The 22703-nt window shown below is 31.4% G+C and overlaps 1 protein-coding gene across 1 annotated transcript; it reads right to left on the reverse strand.

The window, feature by feature from the left end:
• Positions 1-473: 473 nt before the first annotated feature.
• On the reverse strand, positions 474-22701 carry LOC143073330 (tax1-binding protein 3 homolog). The gene is made up of 4 exons (XM_076248783.1): positions 22617-22701; positions 10234-10386; positions 1880-1957; positions 474-714 (listed from the first exon to the last, which is right to left on the reverse strand). The coding sequence occupies exons 1-4, from the start codon at positions 22656-22658 to the stop codon at positions 535-537; spliced, it is 453 nt and encodes a 150-aa protein (XP_076104898.1). The 5' UTR covers positions 22659-22701; the 3' UTR covers positions 474-534.
• Between the last annotated feature and the right edge of the window lie 2 nt (positions 22702-22703).

A 22703-nucleotide genomic window follows, 5' to 3' on the forward strand; every position in this document is an offset into this window, starting at 1 on the left:
TTGTAATACAATGTATGTGCCTACAGGTCTTACCTTTTAGTTTTAAAAGCTACAAATATTTATCAGAAGCCATAATCTAAAAAAACAAAATTCATTGATGAAATATCAAATTTTACTACTGTAGATTAATTTATTTTTTGTGGGTACCAATTTTAATGGTTTGAAGAAGGATATTTGTTTTTTTCTATCTTGCCAATGTTTGCATACAAGCCTATATGAAATTTATACTTTATTGAACACTAAAATTCTTTCTTCATCTGTTCCCTAGAAAATCCATGAAAATTGTTACCCACTAAACTAAAATGATTTTTGGGTTGAAAAATATAAAATGTTATTTGAATTTGGTGGATTTTTTTGTGGCTGAACACATAATTTTTATGTTTAGTATGAAGTGATGCATACAAATTTTGAATCTTTGTATGTGTTTGATATAAATGAATCAACGAAGGCAAGTCCTATACTGGCTCTTATGAAAACATTATTATCTAAAAATATTAAAATACAACGAATAATTTGATCCTATTTTAACCCAGACTACTGATACTGCATCGGATAATCTGGTTGTTGATTATATGCCTGGAACTGAGGTTGCTGTTGGTTTTTCTGTAAATTTGGCACACCTTTACGATAAACTAGCATATTTAAAACTGGTTTCCTCTGAATATACTCCACAGCCTTACGATGTGTGACTACTGTCATATCATGACCATTTACCTGAAATATAAATACATGTAATTTAAATCAAACTTGCTGCTCACAAGCCGATTACTTCTAGTTTGCTGAATGGTTCAGTTAATATTATATGCATTTACAGTTACAGTACTTTTTTTCTATCCCATTGAAAATGAAGTACTTTTCACTCAAATTATGAGGAAAGAAGAATGTGTCCATAGTACACGGATGCCCCACTCGCACTATCATTTTCTATGTTCAGTGGACGGTGAAATTGGGTAAAAACTTTAATTTAGAATAAAAATTAGAAATATCATATCATAGGGAACATGTGTACTAAGTTTCAAGTTGATGTAACTTTAACTTCATCAAAAACTACCTTGACTAAAAACTTTAACCTGAATTTCGCACTATCATTTTCTATGTTCAGTGGACCATGAAATTGGGGTCAAAACTATAATTTGGCATTAAAATTAGAAAGATCATATCATGGGGAACATGTGTACTAAATTTGAAGTTGATTGGAATTCAACTTCATCAAAAACTACCTTGACCAAAAACTTTAACCTGAAGCAATCGGATACACAGACGCACGCACAGACGGACGAACGAACGGACGCACAGGCCAGAAAACATAATGCCCCTCTACTATCATAGGTGGGGCATAAAAATCATTTGCAGGGTGAACTATAGTTGATAACATGTCATTAACTCTCTGCTTGCAAGTTGTCTGATTGGCAATCATTACCACATCTTCTTATTTTTTACATTTTTTTCTATGTACCAAGTTTCAAACTAATGAGACCTTACTTAATGTAATAGGAAACACAACCAATAAATCTTTGAAAGAAAAGCTTTATGCATGGAAATAGTTCTAAAATGTTCCTAAAAAAGTTATCAAAGGGAAGGTAAGCCATTTTGGATTGAAAGACAGGGTCAATAAATAAAATCTTAAGATTACAATAACAAAATTTGGTGTCCTTTGGTTAACTCTATCACTATGACAACTCTGTAGAAGTTGAACATGGGGGTATTGGTCACTCTAACTGCTTTATGAATGCTCTACCTTAATTCATCAGATATTCCTGCAATATACACTTACCAGTAAAGATCATGATTTAATCAGGATTTTTTTATTACATCAGTTGCTCAAGAGAGCAACCATTTAGAATGGAAAAAGGCCCTATATTTTGATGTTTTAAAGTACCTGTAAAATTTTGTCATGAACTGTTAATCCACATCTTGCAGCAGGTCCTTCGTCATGTATGTAAGTGACATAGATACCCTGAAATAGAAAGTTTCTCCCATATTTTAATAATAAAAATAACATATATACCCTGAATATAGAAAAAATAATTCATTCTTTAAACTTTCATGTTTTATTCACATTTATAATTCTGCAACTAAGACTACAGGTCGAAGATACTCTAAAGGGAATCAAAATTCACAAGAAGATGAGAGACTGACATAACTTTACAATATATTTTTGTCTACCCCCTTTTAGTTACAAGGTCATATATATAGAAGCCTGCATTCACAATATTTCAATATTGGGAAACTTCATTATCTCAAACCGATTACAATCCACAAGGACTGAAACTTACAAAATGAAGAAAAATTCTAAACCATAAGTATTGTCTATTAAACTTTAAGAACTCTATTGATTGACAAGTTTTCTGTCTTTTGACATCAAAACACAAATTCTTTTCGACGTCAAGGCCTTAATTATATTTGTTGCAGGATGCAATCAAAGAGACCATAGCACATACCATTGTACAATGTCTAATCAATTTTCAATAGAAATTACATTTTAAATATTTGTTTAGAGAATATATCAACATTTCTTATTATTCTCTAACCAAATAAGGAAGTGGTGTGTTTATACGATCATAGAATATCGAAATAAATTATATTTATAGTTGATCATTCATATGTACCTCTTTCATTTTCAATACAATATATCTATGTAGACCTTGTATATAAGTAATTTTAAGAGAGACGTCATAATGTCAAGATTTAGTAGGGGGAATATTTTAACTTAAGTATAAAGATAAAGAAATAATAATATGTTATGTTGAGAACTTATGGTGCTGTAAATTTCAAACTTTAGCTTTGTACTTTGTTTATCAGATATATATAACTCAACAATTGGCAAAATTGAAGTTTCTCATCGGTATTGGGACGTATACATCCAAGTACCTATACTTAAGTATGACCACGAAAATAAGAACTGTACACACTAATATTTACATACGTATGTAAAGTAAATCTCATTTAATACATTCTAAAATCTATTTCATCTCGAGAGAAAAGTCAAATGGATGACTATGTAATCGATTGCTGATTTATTACATTTTAAATGAACTTTATTAAAAACAATTTTGCAATGTCATACAAAAAAGGTTAAAAGTGCGAAAATAAATTTCAAAATAGAAACTCTTATCTGTACTTCATGATATGCATCTATGCACATTGTACTTTAAGTGAAAGTATGTTGGTTGTGTTTAATTAAGCAGAAAGCAAAATAAACAATAAAGCAAAAGCATTTCTTATTTTTCAACCATTAAAACAATAAGTAGGTTCAACTAAATTTTGTACTTAAAACTCTTTTTCCTTACCCCCTACAACACAGAAAATATTGAATACTTTGTAGCAGTGTCATAAACAAATTAAATGACTTAATTACATTGGGTAACCATGTGTTCTGTAAGGCAATCTTACTGACATCTCTCTACTTTATACTGTAGTAATAAATTTAGAAATGAATGTATGTATTTATTATTGTTATCCCTATTAAATTTCTGGTAAATATTTGAGATATAACTAGACATCATTCAGATGGGAGCCATCTCTGTGGGCCTTGCTGTGAATAACATGTGGTAAAAAATTTGTATCTTTATCATAGGACATGGGTTTGTCAACTGAAACCCATTTTTTTTTACATTGATGTTCAATCTAAGAAGTTGTACATACGTTAGGGAAACTGCTATTCAGCCCTTATTAATACAATTGCATACATTTTGTGAAGGGAAATCACTACTGAAATTATGAATGTAAATTTTGTTTTTAGCAAAACTTCTTCTGTCATAATTTTGCATTGATTAAAACATTGCAATCATTTCTGAAATTACAGTATCCATCACTTTCCATAAGCCTCAAAATCTCTACAACCAATAAACAAGTCTCTTTGAAAATTCCAAACATGTTGAGTTCTTTACATTCACATTTAGATATGAGCAAAAGCCTAACCCAAACAACCCAACTAAAGAGTAGAAAGTGGGGAATGTTTCAAAGAGTCACAAAACAACCCGATTATTATTATATTAATAAGGTTGTTAGTTTTCTCGTTTGTATTGTTTTACATTGTCATTTCGAGGCCGTTTATAGCTAACTATGTGGTATGGGATTTGCTCATTGTTGAAGGCCATACAGTGACCTATAGTTGTTAATTTCTGTGTCATTTTGATCTCTTGTGGAGAGTTGTCTAATTGGCAATCAAATTAAACCACATCTTCTTTTTTATATAAAGATTAAGGCATTAAACATCATAGAACCATTAGAATGGTGTCAAAGTCATGTGACACCTTTCTATCTTATGTAGGCTAAATATAGTTGGCTAATTACTTACAGCAATTGAGAAACTTATATAAGCACAAAAAACAACAAACGCATTGACCATTTATAAACCATAAAAGGGGCAGTATGATTACAATGACTAATATCCTCTTGAATATGAGGTTTGGCTCTGAAAGAAGGTACTAGCATTACACTGCAACAAAAGATTCCTTGTTAATTCAATGTTTATTTATAAACAGGTATTTCTAAACATGCAAAGGTATAATATACCTTATTTAATCGAAGTAATAAAAACTATGATCAAAAACTCTGATTGAAATAATTAACAGTTTAATATCAAAATTAGAATCTGTTTTTTTTTACAATCATGGCATATCGATCAAAGTTTAGAACAAATCTTTCTTTCACCAGATCTACAAGTGATAGTGTTTTTATACTTTGGTCTGATATCTTGAAATTCTTTATTCTTTTAATATGGTTTAACACTACTATTTACTTGTACATCAAACAGGATATAATTATATGTTTCACAGAACCGAACACAAAATTGAGCCTAAGGCTACCAGGTTAGACAAGAGCACATCATAGGGTGAACTCTAAAAATAGCAAAAATGCTGACATGACACACCAGGATTGTTGTCTTATATTATTAATTAATCAATATTTTGTTCTAGCTGATCATTAACACATGATAATCTTCACAATCATTAAAAAATAATTGACCATAAAGAATGTTAGGCCCCATGAATTTTCATTTATGAATGATTAATGGTTGCCAAAAATTCAGTGGCAAATATTACACATATATGCAGAGCACCACAATATTGATGAAATATGAATTAACTGTACAACAGAGTTTCGAAAAACTAAGGATTTTCTTATTCCAGGCATAGATTACCTTAGACATATTTGGCACAACTTTTTGGAATTTTGGATCATCAATGCTCTTCAACTTTGCACTTGTTTGGATTTATAATTATTTTGACACGAGCGTCACTGATGAGTCTTATGTAGACGAAACGCGCGTCTGGCGTACTAAATTATTATCCTGGTACTTTTGATAAACTATTTACACCACTGGGTCGATGCCACTGCTGGTGGACGTTTCGTCCCTGAGGGTATCATCAGCCCTGTAGTCAACACTTCGGTGTTGACATGAATATCAATAATGTAGTCATTTTTATAAATTTACTGTTTACAAAACTTTAAATTTTCGAAAAAACTAAGGATTTTCTTATCCCAGGCATAGATTACCTTAGCCATATTTGGCACAACTTTTTGGAATTTTGGATCCTCAATGCTCTTCAACTTTGTACTTGTTTGGCTTTATAATTATTTTGACATGAGCGTCACTGATGAGTCTGATATTTAGTCAGGCAAATAAAAAGATCTGACTGACCAAAATATAATTTACTGGTCAGATATGAGGATCACACAGAAAAATTGACAAAATCTTTCTAACCATTGGACAGACAGTTGGCAATAGTAGTCTGACCTACCCAAAATTTGCTAGAAATGTCAGGCAGTCATGCATATTTCAGGACCTCTTAAGTTCATAAGGAAATATTCTATAGGTCAACACAGTGTCCTACTTGGACACTCTGTCTTGGTTTGTACTGCTCAATTCCAGGTGCTTGAAACAGTAAATACAAATTTAAAAGTATTTGGTTTGACCTTGTCAGGGATCAAACACATAACCTCCTACACTCACTTTGCAAATGGCTCACCACAAGACCACAAATAATCACCATTGATAACGAATGAATGAAAAAGTTGAAAGTTTATGTAAACAAGGTAGACTTAAGTACATATGTGAAACTTAAGACATAGTTTAAAAGAAAACTTTCGGTCAAAGTACAGTAAAAATAATCTTTCTTTTCATTTTTCACACTCTTTTAAACCAAAAACTAATATTTCCCTCAACATGCTTCATCTAAATAATCCAAGGTACTCATGTTTGTAGTCTTCATATAAAAACAAATATTGGGATCTGGCAACTCTTTCTAAAACAATTTGAATTGTTAGCTATTACCAGGTACATGTACTCACAAGTTAAACCCAAGGTATTAAATATTTTTGGTAAACAGGATGTTGATGAACAATCAATGTGAAACTCATAACATGGTATATCATGCTCTTATTAAAACTGATTTAGATTTTCAAAGTGCCTAGATATGTTGTTCTGGACAAAAATTGACTGAAATTTCATACATTCTTTATCCATTATGCATTTTATGTGTAATAGAATTCAAGTATTCTGTAAATAGAAAGTGGATGAGGAATCAATCTGAAAATGCCTAACCACATGAAGCTTGATTCCATATTTCAGTAAAAATAACTAGAGCCTGTGTCGCTCACCTTGGTTTATGTGAATATCAAACAAAGGAAGCAGATGGATTCATGACAAAATTGTGTTTTGGTGATGGTGATTTGTTTGTACATCTTACTTTACTAAACAGTCTTGCTGCTTACAATTATCTCTATTTATAATGAACTTGGCCCAGTAGTTTCAATGGAAAATGTTAATAAAAATTTACAAATTTTATGAAAATTGTTAAAAATTGACTATAAAGGACAATAACTCCTTAGGGGTCAATTGACCATTTCGGTCATGTTGACTTATTTGTAAATTTTACTTTGCTGAACATTATTGCTGTTTACAGTTTATCTCTATCTATAATAATATTCAAGATAATAACCAAAAACAGCAAAATTTCCTTAAAATTACCAATTCAGGGGCAGCAACCCAACAACAGGTTGTCAGATTCATCTGAAAATTTCACGGCAGATAGATCTTGACCTGATGAACAATTTTACCCCATGTCAGATTTGCTTGAAATGCTTTGGTTTTTGAGTTATAAGCCAAAAACTGCATTTCACCCCTATGTTCTATTTTTAGCCATGGTGGCCATCTTGGTTGGTTGGCCAGGTCACGCCACACATTTTTTTAAACTAAATACCCCAAAGATGATTGTGGCCAAGTTTGGATTAATTTGGCCCAGTAGTTTCAGAGGAGAAGATTTTTGTAAAAGATTACTAATCATTACGAAAAATGGTAAACAATTGACTATAAAGGTCAATAACTCCTAAAGGGGTCAACTGACCATTTTGGTCATGTTGACTTATTTGTAAATCTTACTTTGTTGAACATTATTGCTGTTTACAGTTTATCTCTATCTATAATAATATTCAAGATAATAACCAAAAACAGCAAAAATTCCCTAAAATTACCAATTCAGGGGCAGCAACCCAACAACGGGTTGTCGGATTCATCTGAAAATTTCAGGGCAGATAGATCTTGACCTGATAAACAATTTTACCCATGTCAGATTTGCTCTAAATGCTTTGGTTTTTGAGTTATAAGCCAAAAACTGCATTTTACCCCTATGTTCTATTTTTAGCCATGGCGGCTATCTTGGTTGGTTGGCCGGGTCACGCCACACATTTTTTAAACTAGATACCCCAATAATTATTGTGGCTAAGTCTAGTTTAATTTGGCCCAGTAGTTTCAGAGGAGAAGATTTTTGTAAAAGTTAACGACGATGGACGACGACGACGACGGACGCCAAGTGATGGGTAAAGCTCACTTGGCCCTTTGGGCCAGGTGAGCTAAAAAAGATGTGGTATGATAATGATTTCCAATGAGACAACTCTCCACAAGAGACACAGAAATTAACAACTTTTGGAGTTCCTGGGAAAGTGTGATGACAAAATTTAATACATGTGGTCCAAGGACACAGTAATCATCCTTTGTTTTTCGTTGTCTACGAACATAGTCCCTAGTGTGAACAGTGTATAACTTGCATCTTTTGTTTGATACAATTTCCCAATTTATTTCTTGATATTTAATGCATGAAATATTAAGTATGGGAGTGAAATTACATGTTAAAAAAATTTTGGTGCTGAATCTTTATGTTAAGAAGTCATTTGGTTCAGGTAAAAAAGGTCAATTTTATTAGGTCTGAAGCTGTCAAACTGAATTATAGACCCCCTTAACACAGAATTGTCGGTACTTTGAGTTAGAGTTGGTAGAAGTTTCTATAATTTTGATATTATTTGTCCCACTATTATTAAACTACACTGTAAAAATCTTTTTGAGATAGAGCAGGTGCTATTTTTTTAATTTGAATTTATTGTCTAAAATTAATGCACTACCAAATAAATGTGTTCTCGGGCCATTTGTACATGGCCACCATGTTTAAGAGTCAATAAGTTTTCAGTGTGGATGAATATAAAAATGCATCACTTAAAGCTTGATACCAAATTTCATGGAGCTCTGATTTGTAGTTCCTGAGAAATAAACTGCTTGCTAAGCGCAGCTCGATACGCCCGCAGAGGTCCAACCCTGAACAATTGGGGCAAAAATGTACACAATACACGTCTGAATTTGGATTGTAATTAAATATTTAACGTATTATAGGTTCCAGAATAAATGAAGTCAAAGAACTTGAAATTGGTAATATGAATTAAATTTTGTTTAATTAAAGATTTCTTGCTGTTGTGCAATACACTGTGCTGTTGCGCAATACTTAGTAAATCTGTTGACAGATTATAAACAAATAAAGTTCAATTAATAATTAAAGTCATATTAGAAATTTATAACTGGAGGCTCTAAAGAGCATGTGTCGCTCACCTTGGTCTATGTGAATATTAAACAAAGGAAGCAGATGGATTCATGACAAAATTGTGTTTTGATGATGGTGATGTGTTTGTACATCTTTCTTTACTGAACATTCTTGCTGCTTACAATTATCTCTATCTATAATGAACTTGGACCAGTAGTTTCAGTGGAAAATGTTAGTTAAAATTTACAAATTTTATGAAAATTGTTAAAAATTGACTATAGAAGACAATAACTCCTTAGGGGTCAATTGACCATTTCCGTCATGTTGACTTATTTGTAAATTTTACTTTGCTGAACATTACTGGTGTTTACAGTTTATCTCTATCTATAATAATATTCAAGATAACCAAAAACAGCAAAATTTCCTTAAAATTACCAATTCAGGGGCAGCAACCCTACGATGGGTTGTCAGATTCATCTGAAAATTTCAGGGCACATAGATCTTGACCTGATAAACAATTTTACCCCCATGTCAGATTTGCTCTAAATGCTTTGGTTTTGAGTTATGAGCCAAAAACTACATTTTACCCCTATGTTCTATTTTTAGCAGTGGCAGCCATCTTGGTTCCATGGCCCAGTCACCAGTAATATTTTTAAAACTAAATACCCCAAAGATGATTGTGGCCAAGTTTGGATTAATTTGGCCCAGTTGTTTCAGAGGAGAAGATTTTTGTAAAAGTTAACGACGACGGACGCAAAGTGATGGGAAAAGGCCCTTTGGGCCAGGTGAGCTAAAAATTAAAAGGGAGCTTACATCAATAGATATAAATCATTCACCACACTTTCATAAGAACTGCAGAAAGCATTTTTGAGTATTTGTCTGAAAACTGGAAAATCCCCCTTTTTTATGGATAAAACCCTGCAACTCAGAAACGTAAAAGCTTGAAAGGGAGCTCATTTCAATAGATATAAACAATTTACCACAATTTCTTGCATGTTAAAGAATTCTTGAGTTATTGTACGAAAACAGGAAAATCTACCTTTTTTTTAATGTATAAAACCCCAGAACTCTAAAACATAAAATCTAAAATTTATAAAAAACAAAAGGGGGCTCACGTCAATAGATATAAACAATTAATTTTTTTTTAGCACAGTTTAGTTTAAAGAAATGTACAAAACACTGGAATGCCTAATAGGACATGTATCTCAGATTTGCGGAAATTCACAGTGAAAATAAAATGCCTTTTAAAGTATTTATTCAAACACTTTCTAAAACCACAGATCAAGGGAAATAACTCAAAAGAGTAGCTGTATTATAATTGCTTCTGATCGTATGTAAAGTCACTTTACAACTAAAAATAAACACATAAAAGAAATTGCAGCCTAACATTCAAATAAATCTTTTATCATGTTTAAGTTACCTTATCAGGGTATCCTTGAGGGCTCTTTGAATTATCTTGGTCTATTCCTCCACCAATTCTAAATCCACATTTATATTTAGGTTTGCCATCAGCTCCCATTATAGGATTACCTAACTCATCTTGTTCTGGATCTTTATTCAATACCAATGGAATCTAAAATCATATAACAGAATCAAAATGGCTGATGTCTACTTTTAATGGTAATTATACCTTCTTTCAAACAATCTGTTGAATGGAATTTTGAAGGTATCTTTTCCTCAAAAGGCAAGGAATACAACTAATACTAATATTTATCCATTTAAGGGAATTCTTTTTATTTCTTTCTTGTAAAATCTTTGTTTTCAGTTAAATAGAGACCAAGGATAGATAGCAGAGGCTGGAATTTACCTATTTTTGTTTGACAACTTATGCTTTTTAAGGGGACATATGGTTGGAACCCCATCTTTATATACAAGACTTTCATGTGTTGGAATACCCTCTTTTAAAAATTTGTAAGGGTTCTACAGAATCCAGTGTCTCGCCTTCTTTTGCTGTTAATTGCAGGCTCAACAAAAAAGAGGAAAAAATCAATAAAAATATTCCTCTCGATACTTTCTTTGGTTGTAAGAAGCTTTTATCCCCTGTTTATAAAATTTATAAATGTTTTAAAAACTTTAACTGCAGACTGTATGTAATGTTAACTGGAAGAAAAACTAAGTTCATTTCTAAGTAAAATATGGATAAACAGGTACAAAATTTTAACAAAATTTCCTTCCAGATACTAGACATACTAGCTTTTGATCATAAACAAGCTTCTGTCCAAGTTGGTACAAATCAAGGATAGTATAAGAAAATTATTAAAATTTGCAAACTTTAACCACAGAGTGAGTGAATGTATTATTTCCTGGTAGAAACCAGATGCTCCGAAGGGTGCAGCTTTATACGACCGCAGAGGTTGAACCCTGAATGGTTTGGGCAAGTATGGACACAACATTCAAGCTGGATTCAGCTCTAAATTTGGATTGTGATTAAATAGTTGACACAGCATAGGTTTCTGACACAGAATGAATGTGGTCTAATGAACTTAAATTTTTTTGCCTTTGAGCAATTCACTATGCTGTTGAACATTAATCCTCTCAAAAAAATATTTGAAGAAATTTTCTTTTTATTTATGAAATCTGAAATGAGAAAAATTGAACCCCCAATTTTTTTTCACATCCTCATTTCCCTTATTCCAAAACTGATCTCAATTCAAATTTCTAATGGAGTTTGCAACAATAACTACTCATTTAAATACATCATAAAATATTAAAATGTAAAAAAAAGTGCTTGTTATCACTGAATGGTAAAGATTGTTTTAATTTATCGGTTGGTAGTAAAAGTGAATATACATTGTATATTGTGTAAAACAATGATTTATGTTGATTCAACTACTATTCTGGACAAAGAAAGATAACTCCAATTGAAAATTTCTTGCTATTGCGCAATATTGTGCAATTAGATAGTTCTTGCTATTGCGCAATACTGTGCAATTGAAAATACTTGCTATTGCACAATACTGTGCAATTGAAGATTTCTTGCTATTGCACTGAAAATTTCTTGCTATTGCACAATACTGTGCAATTGAAGATTTCTTGCTATTCCTGAATACTGTGCAATTGAAAATTTCTTGCTACATGTATTGCACAATACTTAATATAATAATTTTGGATCCTGATTTGGACCAACTTGAAAACTGCGCCCATGATAAAAAATCTAAGTACATGTTTAGATTCAGGCTCATTCAGCATATCAAAGAAGCCCAAGAATTCAATTTTGTTAAAATCAAACTTAGTTTAATTTTGGACCCTTTGGACTTTAATGTAGACCAACTTGAAAACAGGACCAAAAATTAAGAATCTATATACAACAAGCTATTATTTGAACTTGGAATTATTTTTAATTATGGAATTTGCATAATTTCTTGTGTTTAAAATTTTTTGATAAATGTCATGTTTATTTGGTATTATAATCTTTTGAGCGGTAAATTACACTTTCCATACAATTTATTTTTGTTAGATAGTGTTGTGCGCGGCACAGCACATTCTATTGAAAATATACTATTTTCTTTGTAATAGAAAGTGTTGTGCGCAGCACAGAACATTTCAGTACAGAATAAACATGGAATTTATTAAAAAATTCAATAACAAGAAATCAAGCAAATTCCATAATTAAAAATAATTCCAAGTTCAAATAATAGCCTGTTCTACACAGTTAGATTTGGCATATCAAAGAACCCCAATTATTCAATTTTTGATGAAATCAAACAAAGTTTAATTTTGGACCCTTTGGGCCCTTATTCCTAAACTGTTGAGACCAAAACTCCCAAAATCAATCCTAACCTTCCTTTTATGGTCATAAACCTTGTGTTTAAATTTCATAGATTTCTATTTACTTATACTAAAGTTATGGTGCGAAAAACAAGAAAAATGCTTATTTGGGCCCCTTTTTGGCCCCTTATTCCTAAACTGTTGGGATCTCAACTCCCAAAATCAATCCCAACCTTCCTTTTGTGTTGATAAATCTTGTGTTTAAATTTCAATGATTTCTATTTACTTATACTAAAGTTATTGTGTAAAAACCAAGAATAATGCTTATTTGGGCCCTTTTTTGGCCCCTAATTCCTAAACAGTTGGAACCAAAACAACCAAAATCAATCCCAACCTTCCTCTTGTGGTCAAAAACTTTGTGTCAAAATATCATTGATTTCTATTTACTTAAACTAAAGTTATAGTGCGAAAACCTAGAAAATGCTTATTTTGGCCTTTTTTGGACCCTAATTCCTAAACTGTTGGGACCAAAACTTCCAAAATCAATCCCAACCTTCCTTTAATGGTCATAAACCTTGTGTTTAAATTTCATACATTTCTATTTACTTAAACTAAAGTTATAGTGCGAAAACCAAAAGTATTCGGACTCGGACGCCGACGCCAACATGATACCAATATATAACCAAAGAATTTTCAATGTTTGCGGTCGTATAAAAACTAAGTCCATTCATAAGTAAAATACAGAAAAAATGAATATTTTTTTTTTACAAAATTTACTTCTGGATACTATCTTATGATCTTAAACAAGCTTCTGTCCAAGTTTGGTACAAATCCAGGATAGTTTAAGAAAGTTATTTAAATTTTAAAACTTTAACCACAGAGTGAATTTAATGTTTCCCACCAGAAAAACTAAGTCCATTTATAAATAAAATATGAAAAAAAAGGATTTTTTTTTTACAAAAATTTACCTCTGGATACTATATATTAATCATAAGCAAGTTTCTGTCCAAGTTTGGTAGAAATCCAGGATAGCTTAAGAAAGTTCTTAAAATTTAAAAAACTTTAACCACAGAGTGAATATTTGTGGACACCGCCCAGGACAGAATGTAGGATCGCTATGTCTCCCTTTTTCGACTAAAGTTGAAGGCTCGACAAAAATGGCTAGATCAGGACCAGGATAGCGATGAAACAAAATCAAAAGCATCAATCGCCATAGTTTGAAAGCAGTTTAATAACAAACATTTCCTAAAAATTATTTTCTTTTTCATTTTATGTAAAGAAATGGCCATGCTTCACATGGGTTATGTAAGTACATGTAATAACATTTATTGTCTTGAGTCAAATGCACTTTTATCATCACAGTAATACATAATATTCTGTCTTACAATGACTAAAACCCATATTTTCTATCCAACAAATTAAAACAAATATTATCTTGACCCAATCATTTTATTTTAAAATATATGGATAAAGGGAGAAAATTGGTTTTATGTAATTGATACAAAAACTCAAGGATACAAAAGCTAGACATCAAATTGGTCAACATACATGTAGGTGTGTGATGATAGTCACCTACATACATGTATTGTGTACATCACATGTCTGCTCTAAATACTGAGTTTATTCAAAGTGTGAATAGCTAATAATAGAGACTAATTGACACTTTTTCTTAAGGAATAAAAGCACTAAGCAGAACTTAAGAAGACAATCCTTGGTATGCAAGTACATGATATCCTAATGGAATGTATTTTCAACAAAAATTATAAAAGCAACTGATTCACTTTAATGATTTTAATTTCAAACAATTTCTATATTTTCACTAAAATTTTGCAGGCTTTATATATATAATTACTGTAAATTCAGTAATACATGTGCATGTACTACTTTACAAGGCCAATACAATTATTAAATCAATTGCAAAGACATTTCCTTGATAACCATTCATGTCATTTTCTTAAAGAAGGCTACTTTTTAATTTTTCTTTTAAAAGTCTTTATTAAAATTGACATAGCATATCTTCCTATATCTATATATGCCATTATTTTGATCATATAGTGACATAAACTGTAAAAGCAAAGATAGAGAATTTCTTGACTATAAAACTTAATAGCTATGAAAGTAAATTGTTTCTGATGCAACTGAATATATACCTTTTTTAACCATGTTTTTTTTTCAATTTGCTGTGCATAACTCTTCAAGTCTTATATATAAGAACATGTGTACTTCAAGTTACCTTGAAAACCTTAATTATAGAAGAGCGGCGAAAAATACCAGTCAAACAAAAAAATCGAAAATAATCTGACAACGCCATGGCTTAAAATGAAAAAGACAAACAGACAAATAATAGTATGTACACAAGAAACAACACAGAAAACTAAAGACTGAGATAGTAACAAGAGCACAATTATTTGTTGTCAGAATAGAATCTTGTATGGCTTATGATTGGATGATACAGGATTGGAATTACTTTTTGAAAGCTAACCCAATTAGTTATAAAATTCTAGAAAATCAAATTCACTTGTAACACGGTATAGAAAATATATTCAATATCTGCATGTGAGAGCCATTTATTTTTAGAATCAGCCTTTTTCACTACTGAGTCTATGCAAAGTGTGAATAGCTTACATACATGACATATAGACAAGCTACATGCAGCTGACTATGCGGCATGAGTCTTACTTGTTGTTGTCAGTTGGTATCTTGTGGAGTGATCATGTAAATATTTTGTCAAACATTATGACACTAAATTAAAAGTAAGAGCTATGTATTTTTTTAATCAAGTTTGTGAGTAGAAATGAATTGCAGTTTTGATTAACAGGTATATTCAGCTTCAAAGTATGAAAGGTTTTAGTGTTATTCTTTAACCTTTTTTATAATTGACTTTAACATATGCTTTAGTCACCCTAACTTGAGAATGAGTGCTCTCATTGGTTAAGTAAGATTTAGGAAACTCCAAAAGTGGGTGTGGTTTCTATCTGTCACTAAATTATTAAAATGTCTGTATTAACAAAAATCAGTCTCAATCTGCCATCAGAGTAGAGACAGGAACAGGATTGTACTGCTTGGCTAGCCAAGATGCATTTACCATGTGAATCCATACTTAAAATTACTCATACATGTACAAAACATACATTGAAATTAGGTTTAAAGACAACAATGATAACACAAGATGTATACACAACATAGCAGGACAGTTTTATGCTAAAGTTAAAGATATGTATAATAAAAGTAAGCTATGTGTCAGAATTGACAACCAATCAACTCCTTTATTTAGATCATTTATTGGAGTGAGACAAGGGGATGTTTTAAGCCTGAATTTATTCAAACTTTTTATTAATGATCTCCCTGATGTCTTCTTGTGCTAACCATGTCAATGTTAATAACCAAAGGGTTGATTGTTTAATGTATGCTGATGACATTGTTATTCTCTCAGATTCACCAGAGGGATTGCAAGAGAGGTTAACCATGCTTAACAATTACTGTTCTAAATGGTGTCTGAACGTAAATGAGAACAAGACAAAAGTTATGATTTTTAATAAAACAGGGAGACATTTTAATCTCCCTTTTTACCTAGGTGAAAAAGCTATTGGTTGTACATATAATTAAAGATTTTGGGAATCACTTTTATACCCAGTGGAAAATTTTTTCAATGTAAAGATGAACTGTACAAAAAGTCTATGAAAGCATGTTTTAAATTACAACAATGTATGTCATCGTCAAAACATAGTGTTTCATTTACTTTATTTATATGACCATACTGTAAAACCAATTTTAACCTATGGATGTGAAGTCTGGGGTATGTTTTCTGTAAACTCAGCTGCATGTAAGAAAAATAATCAATATATTTTAGAAAAGGTGTTTTCAAATGATACATCTGAAAAATCACATATCAAATTTATGAAATATGTTCTAGGTGTAAATAAGAAATCCAGTAATCTTGCTGTGACTTCTGAACTAGGGAGATACCCACTATATTTTTATATTATATTAGCAATGTTGAAATATCATCATCGACTCGATAATTCTAAGAACATGTTATTATATGATGCATATTTATGTAGTAAAGAACTTCACAATAATAAAGTGAATACATGGTTTTCATGTATAGACTGTATTTTAAAAAAGCTGGCCATACAAACATGTAATTTAAAAACCAGTATCTACTCTTTCACGAAATTTATTAAAGATAAGCTATATAAAAACTTTCTCCATTTCTGGAAGGAAAATAGAAATTAAGTTTTACAATCAGATCAAGGTAAACTTAGTACCTACGGTATTTTTCCTTTAAAACTCTATTTTGTTTTAAAAAATATTTGGATCTAAAAGATTTTAGATTAAGACAATCAATCTGTAAAATTAGAATAAGTGCTCATCCATTAAGGATTAAGACTGATAGATATGCCAAACTTTATGTGAATAGGACACTGAGAAAATGTTTATACTGTACATTAAATAAAGTTGAAGATGAGACACTTTGTAACTGAATGTCCACTATATATTGATAACAGAAATGAGTTTTTTACTGAAATTTCTCTAAATTGTAATAATTTTCAATCTTTAGACAATTTTTCAAAGTTTTTACACAAGAAAATTTAAATGTGTATAAATGTTTAGGAAATATAAAAAAGAAGATGTGGTATTATTGCCAATGAGACAACTATCCACAAAAGACCAAAATGACACAGACATTAACAACTATAGGTCACCGTACGGCCTTCAACAATGAGCAAGGCCCATACCACATAGTCAGCTACATGTATAAAAGGCCCTGATAAGACAATGTAAAACAATTCAAACGAGAAAACTAACGGCCTTATTTATGTAAAAAAAGAACGAAAAACAAATATGTAACACATAAACAAATGACAACCACTGAATAACAGGCTCCTGACTTGGGACAGGCACACACATAAATAATGTGGCGGGGTTAAACATGTTAGCGGGCAGACTACACGAAATACGTCGGACCGTCGGACAAATCCGGTGAATAATGGATCGGTCTGGTAAAATTTTGTTGAATTCCGGTCCGAATGTCCGGTGTTTTTTTTCATGGAACATTCTAGCAAAATTGCCAAACGATCTCAAATTCATTTTCATCTTTATTATTCATCACAGCGATGTTTATTTTGTTCAACCGCTAGCTTTATGCCGAACATCGACAACCAGTAATGTGTAAATCCGGGTAAAAACATATCTGACTGTCAAAAACAACAATGGATGCCATCATTGGCACAACCGGAAATGTAAATAAAACCGGATCAGATTCTGGAAATGGATAAGGATAATTCCGGGTTTGCCGATTTGAATACAATAAATGAATAAAAATCCAAGCAGATCACAAAATTTAGCTATGAAATATAACCACAAGAATTGAAAACCAAAAGATATATGAAAAAGAAAGAAGAAACAGGAAATAATATTTTATACAGAAACTCTAAATTATGTTTAGTTCACAAACATTGTCAAAACCTAATAAAATGGGACATTACTCTTCACTGAAATGCATTCAAGCAATTGTGCACAACTTTCATAACAATATCCCCTCTTGTTACATCATTTTGTTTTAATTTGTGCATTTTGGGGAGGAGTAGGGCACAAAAAAGTCATATGTTTGTTGTTTTTTGTCGGATAATATACAATTAGATGTAAAAAACAAGAGGCTCTCAAGAGCCTGAATCGCTCACCTTAATTTTTTTGGTTAAATCTCTCATCAATGATTATTTTGGCTTTTCAATTTATTTAAATGTTCTTTGAATCGTCCTATTTTCTTCAAAAGCAAAAAAAAAAAACATTTTCTCCTATGTTCTATTTTAGCCATAGGAGCTATGTTTCTGACATACAAGGAAATGAAATATAAAATTTATACTAGATACTCTGAAACTCATTTAGCCTAAGTTTGGCTGAAATTGATACAGCAGTTTCAAAGGAGAAGATTTTTTAAAGTAAGTCAACATGATGAACAAATTGTGAAAAAGTCTTTAAAGGGCAATAACTCCTTAAGGGGTCAATTGACAATTTTGGTCAAATTGACTTATTTGTAGATCTTACTTTGCTTAACATTTTTGCTATTAACAGTTTATCTGTATCTATAATAATATTCAAAATAATAACCAAAAACTGCAAAATTTCTTTAAAATCATCAATTCAGGGGCATTATACCTGAAAAACCAGTTACCCAATTCGGCTGAAAATTTCAGGACAGGTAGACCTTGACCTAATAAATACTTTAACTTCTTGTCTTATTTGCTCTAAATGCTGGAGTTTTTGAGATATAAGCCAAAAACTGCATTTTACCCTGTGTTCTATTTTTAGCCATGACGGCCATGTTTTTTGACGAAATAAAAAATAAAGCACAAACTTTATTTTATACACCCTACTGATCATTCAGTTGAAGTTTGGTTGAATTTGGTTTAGTAGTTTTAGAGGAGAAGATTGTTTAAAGTTAGCAAATATGATGAACAAATTGTGAAAAATTGTCATTAAAGGACAATAACCCCTTAAGGGGTCAATTGACAATTTTGGTCATATTAACTTATTTGTAGATCTTACTTTGCTGATCATTTTTGCTGTTTACAGTTTATCTTTATCTATAATAATATTCAAGATAATGACCAAAAACTGCAAAATTTCCTTAAAATTACCAATTAAGTGGCAGCAACCCAACAATGGTTTGTTTGATTCATCTGAAAATTTCAGGGCTGATAGATCTTGACCTAATGAACATTTTTACCCCATGTCAGATTTGCTCTAAATGCTTTCGTTTTTGAGATATAAGCCAAAAACTGCATTTGACCCCTATGTTCTATTTTAAGTAATGGCGGCCATGTTTTTTGACGGATCAAAAATCGAAGCACACACTTTGTGCAGGATAATCTAAGGAACAATCATGCTAAGTTTCATCCAAATCCATTCAGTAGTTTCAGAGGAGAAGATTTTTTAAAGTTAGCAAATGTGATGAACAAATTGTGAAAAATTGTCATTAAAGGACAATAACCCCTTAAGGGGTCAATTGACAATTTTGGTCATATTAACTTATTTGTAGATCTTACTTTGCTGATCATTTTTGCTGTTCACAGTTTATCTTTATCTATAATAATATTCAAGATAATGACCAAAAACTGCAAAATTTCCTTAAAATTACCAATTAAGTGGCAGCAACCCAACAATGGTTTGTTTGATTCATCTGAAAATTTCAGGGCTGATAGATCTTGACCTAATGAACATTTTTACCCCTGTCAAATTTGCTCTAAATGCTTTCGTTTTTGAGATATAAGCCAAAAACTGCATTTGACCCCTATGTTCTATTTTAAGTAACGGCGGCCATGTTTTTTGACGGATCAAAAATCGAAGCACACACTTTGTGCAGGATAATCTAAGGAACAATCATGCTAAGTTTCATTCAAATCCATTCAGTAGTTTCAGAGGAGAAGATGTTTGAAAAATTGTTAACGACGACAGACGACGACGACGACGACGACGGACGCCAAGTGATGAGAAAAGCTCACATGGCCTTTTAGGCCAGGTGAGCTAAAAATTGGTCTGGTAAAATTTCATTCGGTCTGGTAAAGCTAGGATGCTTACCAGACCGAATGTCCTGTAAAAATAAAATTCATTCGCGTAGTCTGAGCGGGATCCCAACCCTCCCCCTAACCTGGGACAGTGGTATAACAGTACAACATAAGAACGAACTATAAAAATCAATTGAAAATGGCTTAACTCAGGCCAAAATAAATAAATAGTGTGTTTCCTATTTCACCCCAAAAAAATTAGGTAGGGTAGGTAGGTAAAACATTTTATTTTATGAACACTTTTTATTTTTTTCTATAGATGACAGCAGCAAAAAGATTCAAAATGAAATCATTTGATGTGCCAACATGCTTCTTTGATAGTTATAATAGTACTTAATTAAATCTACAGGTTTTTTAATTTTCTGTTTTAGTTCTCTGTATTAAAGAAATATGAAAATAAACTGTTATGCAAATTTTATGAATTTCATGGGTCGTAATAGGAATATGTTCTTGGCGATTAATAATCTTAAAGCAAAAATGGCAGTGAAAAATCTGGCATGGTCATGATGGTATTATTGTTTGGCCTAATTGAACCTAACAATGTAAATGACACACAGGGTATACATGTGGGAACAGATTCCTACCCCCTTTTTTTTTAGTTGTAAAAACACTGCAAATCAATGCTAAGCAGCAACTTATGGTTTTTTGAGGGGTAATACTCTTGCACCCTCTTTATTTAATATATAGATGTGTTTTGATGTTTGACAGAATTTAATCTTGAAGAGTGGGGTTCTGATAATTGATATTAAAATTTCAGGTTTTGAGGAGTGAGAATCTCGTCTTATTATTAAAATATATGGAAAAAAATTGTAGATATTAATAGGACATGAATTTTTTTCCTTCTCTAGTATAAACTGTTGTGGGACTAAGAGAAAATTTAAAGGAATAAAAGTAGACATGGTGCTGGGACAGATTCATTTGTAAATGAACATGAATCATACACCATGTCTGCCTACTAGGGAAAGCTTTCTATTTCTTGTTACACATTGTCTGCCCCTTGTGGTCATTAACTCAAACTGTCAAATCCTCAAAAGCATTAACAGCCGTTTATGTTGAGTCCTGAGAACATTTTTTTACAACATTCGTAAGAGCATTTTTTACAACAAAAGCTGGATTGATTTTAGCAGTATATTGATCTCATTTTTAACTCTTAAATTATTTGCCGTCAATTATTACCGACCGAATAAGATACAGTCTGTCCAATCTGAAATGATTCTGACTTTTGGTCCAAAGAAGCACTGGTACAAAACGAGATTTTGTTAATATATGTATATATATATATATACTGAATACACTATTCACTATATATACAAATATTTAAAAAAATATCTCGTCTTGTACCTGTGCAAAGAAGTTGAGCAAAATGCATAACTTCGTAATTTCTTCCGTCTATAGGTCCATCATGGTGTTCTTTAAAAAGATTCATCATATCGTAATTATCCGGAATTAATGTCATTATATTTTGCAACCATGTGATCACTTTTTGCATATTTGACAGCTTATACGCTGCACGGTTGTCGAAAAGCCATGCTTGTTTATTTAAAATCTTGGTTTTTGAAACGCTTGACTTATCAATATTGGTCATAGCTATCAAACGTTTTGAAGATCTGTAGTTTTCTAAACGAATAGTCGGATCCGGACAGACCAAAAAATCCGAATTTTTTAAAAAATTTTTAATTTTTGTCAATAAAATGTTTCGGGTCGGCGTCAGAAACGGAGGTAGGGTCGGGAAACCGGAAACACACTATTTATTTATTTTGGCCTCATCAGATGGACAAATATACAAGTGGAAGTATTTATCTAAAAATCTAGAGATAAGGAAAAGTTCAAATATAATAAATGCAAATTAGCCACAAATATACATATTTTGAGTGGTATCTAATTTTAAATGTAATATTTTATGTAAATTGTATTATCTGGTTCTGTCCTGGCCTTTTATAGCATTTTTAATAGTATTAAACAATGTTGTTTTCTTATATGTCTCTAATTTATGTCTAATCTTATGTACTTGTATGTAATGTCATGAAAGCTCTTTATAGGGCCCTTTAATTGGAAATAAAATATTCTTATTCTTATTCTTATTATAATAATACATGTGATTTAAGTGATAAAGACACTGCTGTAAAAATATCAGAAATAATTTCAGTTTATTCATCAAAGAAGTTATAATTTTTGCATGTTGGAAATATGGAATAGTTCAATTTTGTACATGTCAGACACTTTAAAGAGTATAGAAAAATAAGATGAATCAAAATCTTTCCCAACCAATTTTTACATACTACTAAATGCCAAAAAAATCGTATTGTACTTATCTAGGTATAATTTATAGGATTTTTAACTTGAATCATAGCCATAGGGATTTCAATCATTCAAAATCAAATTTTAAAAAAAATTTCTGTTGTCAGAGTGATTGTTGGTGTCAAGAGAACTTTAAAAAGTGTCTCACTAAGCGTGAATTGAGCAAGCTATTATCAACTTATTCAACTTCAGCATCGTCAATATAAATTCATAATAAAATATCTCTTACACTGTAACATTCCAATGGATCACCAGCAGTATGACCAGCCATGTTTTCAAGTTCTAAAAATAGGAACAGGTGCCCTTCAACTGGTTC

Source organism: Mytilus galloprovincialis, chromosome 1 (assembly GCF_965363235.1).
Source record: "Mytilus galloprovincialis chromosome 1, xbMytGall1.hap1.1, whole genome shotgun sequence".
NCBI lineage: Eukaryota > Metazoa > Mollusca > Bivalvia > Mytilida > Mytilidae > Mytilus > Mytilus galloprovincialis.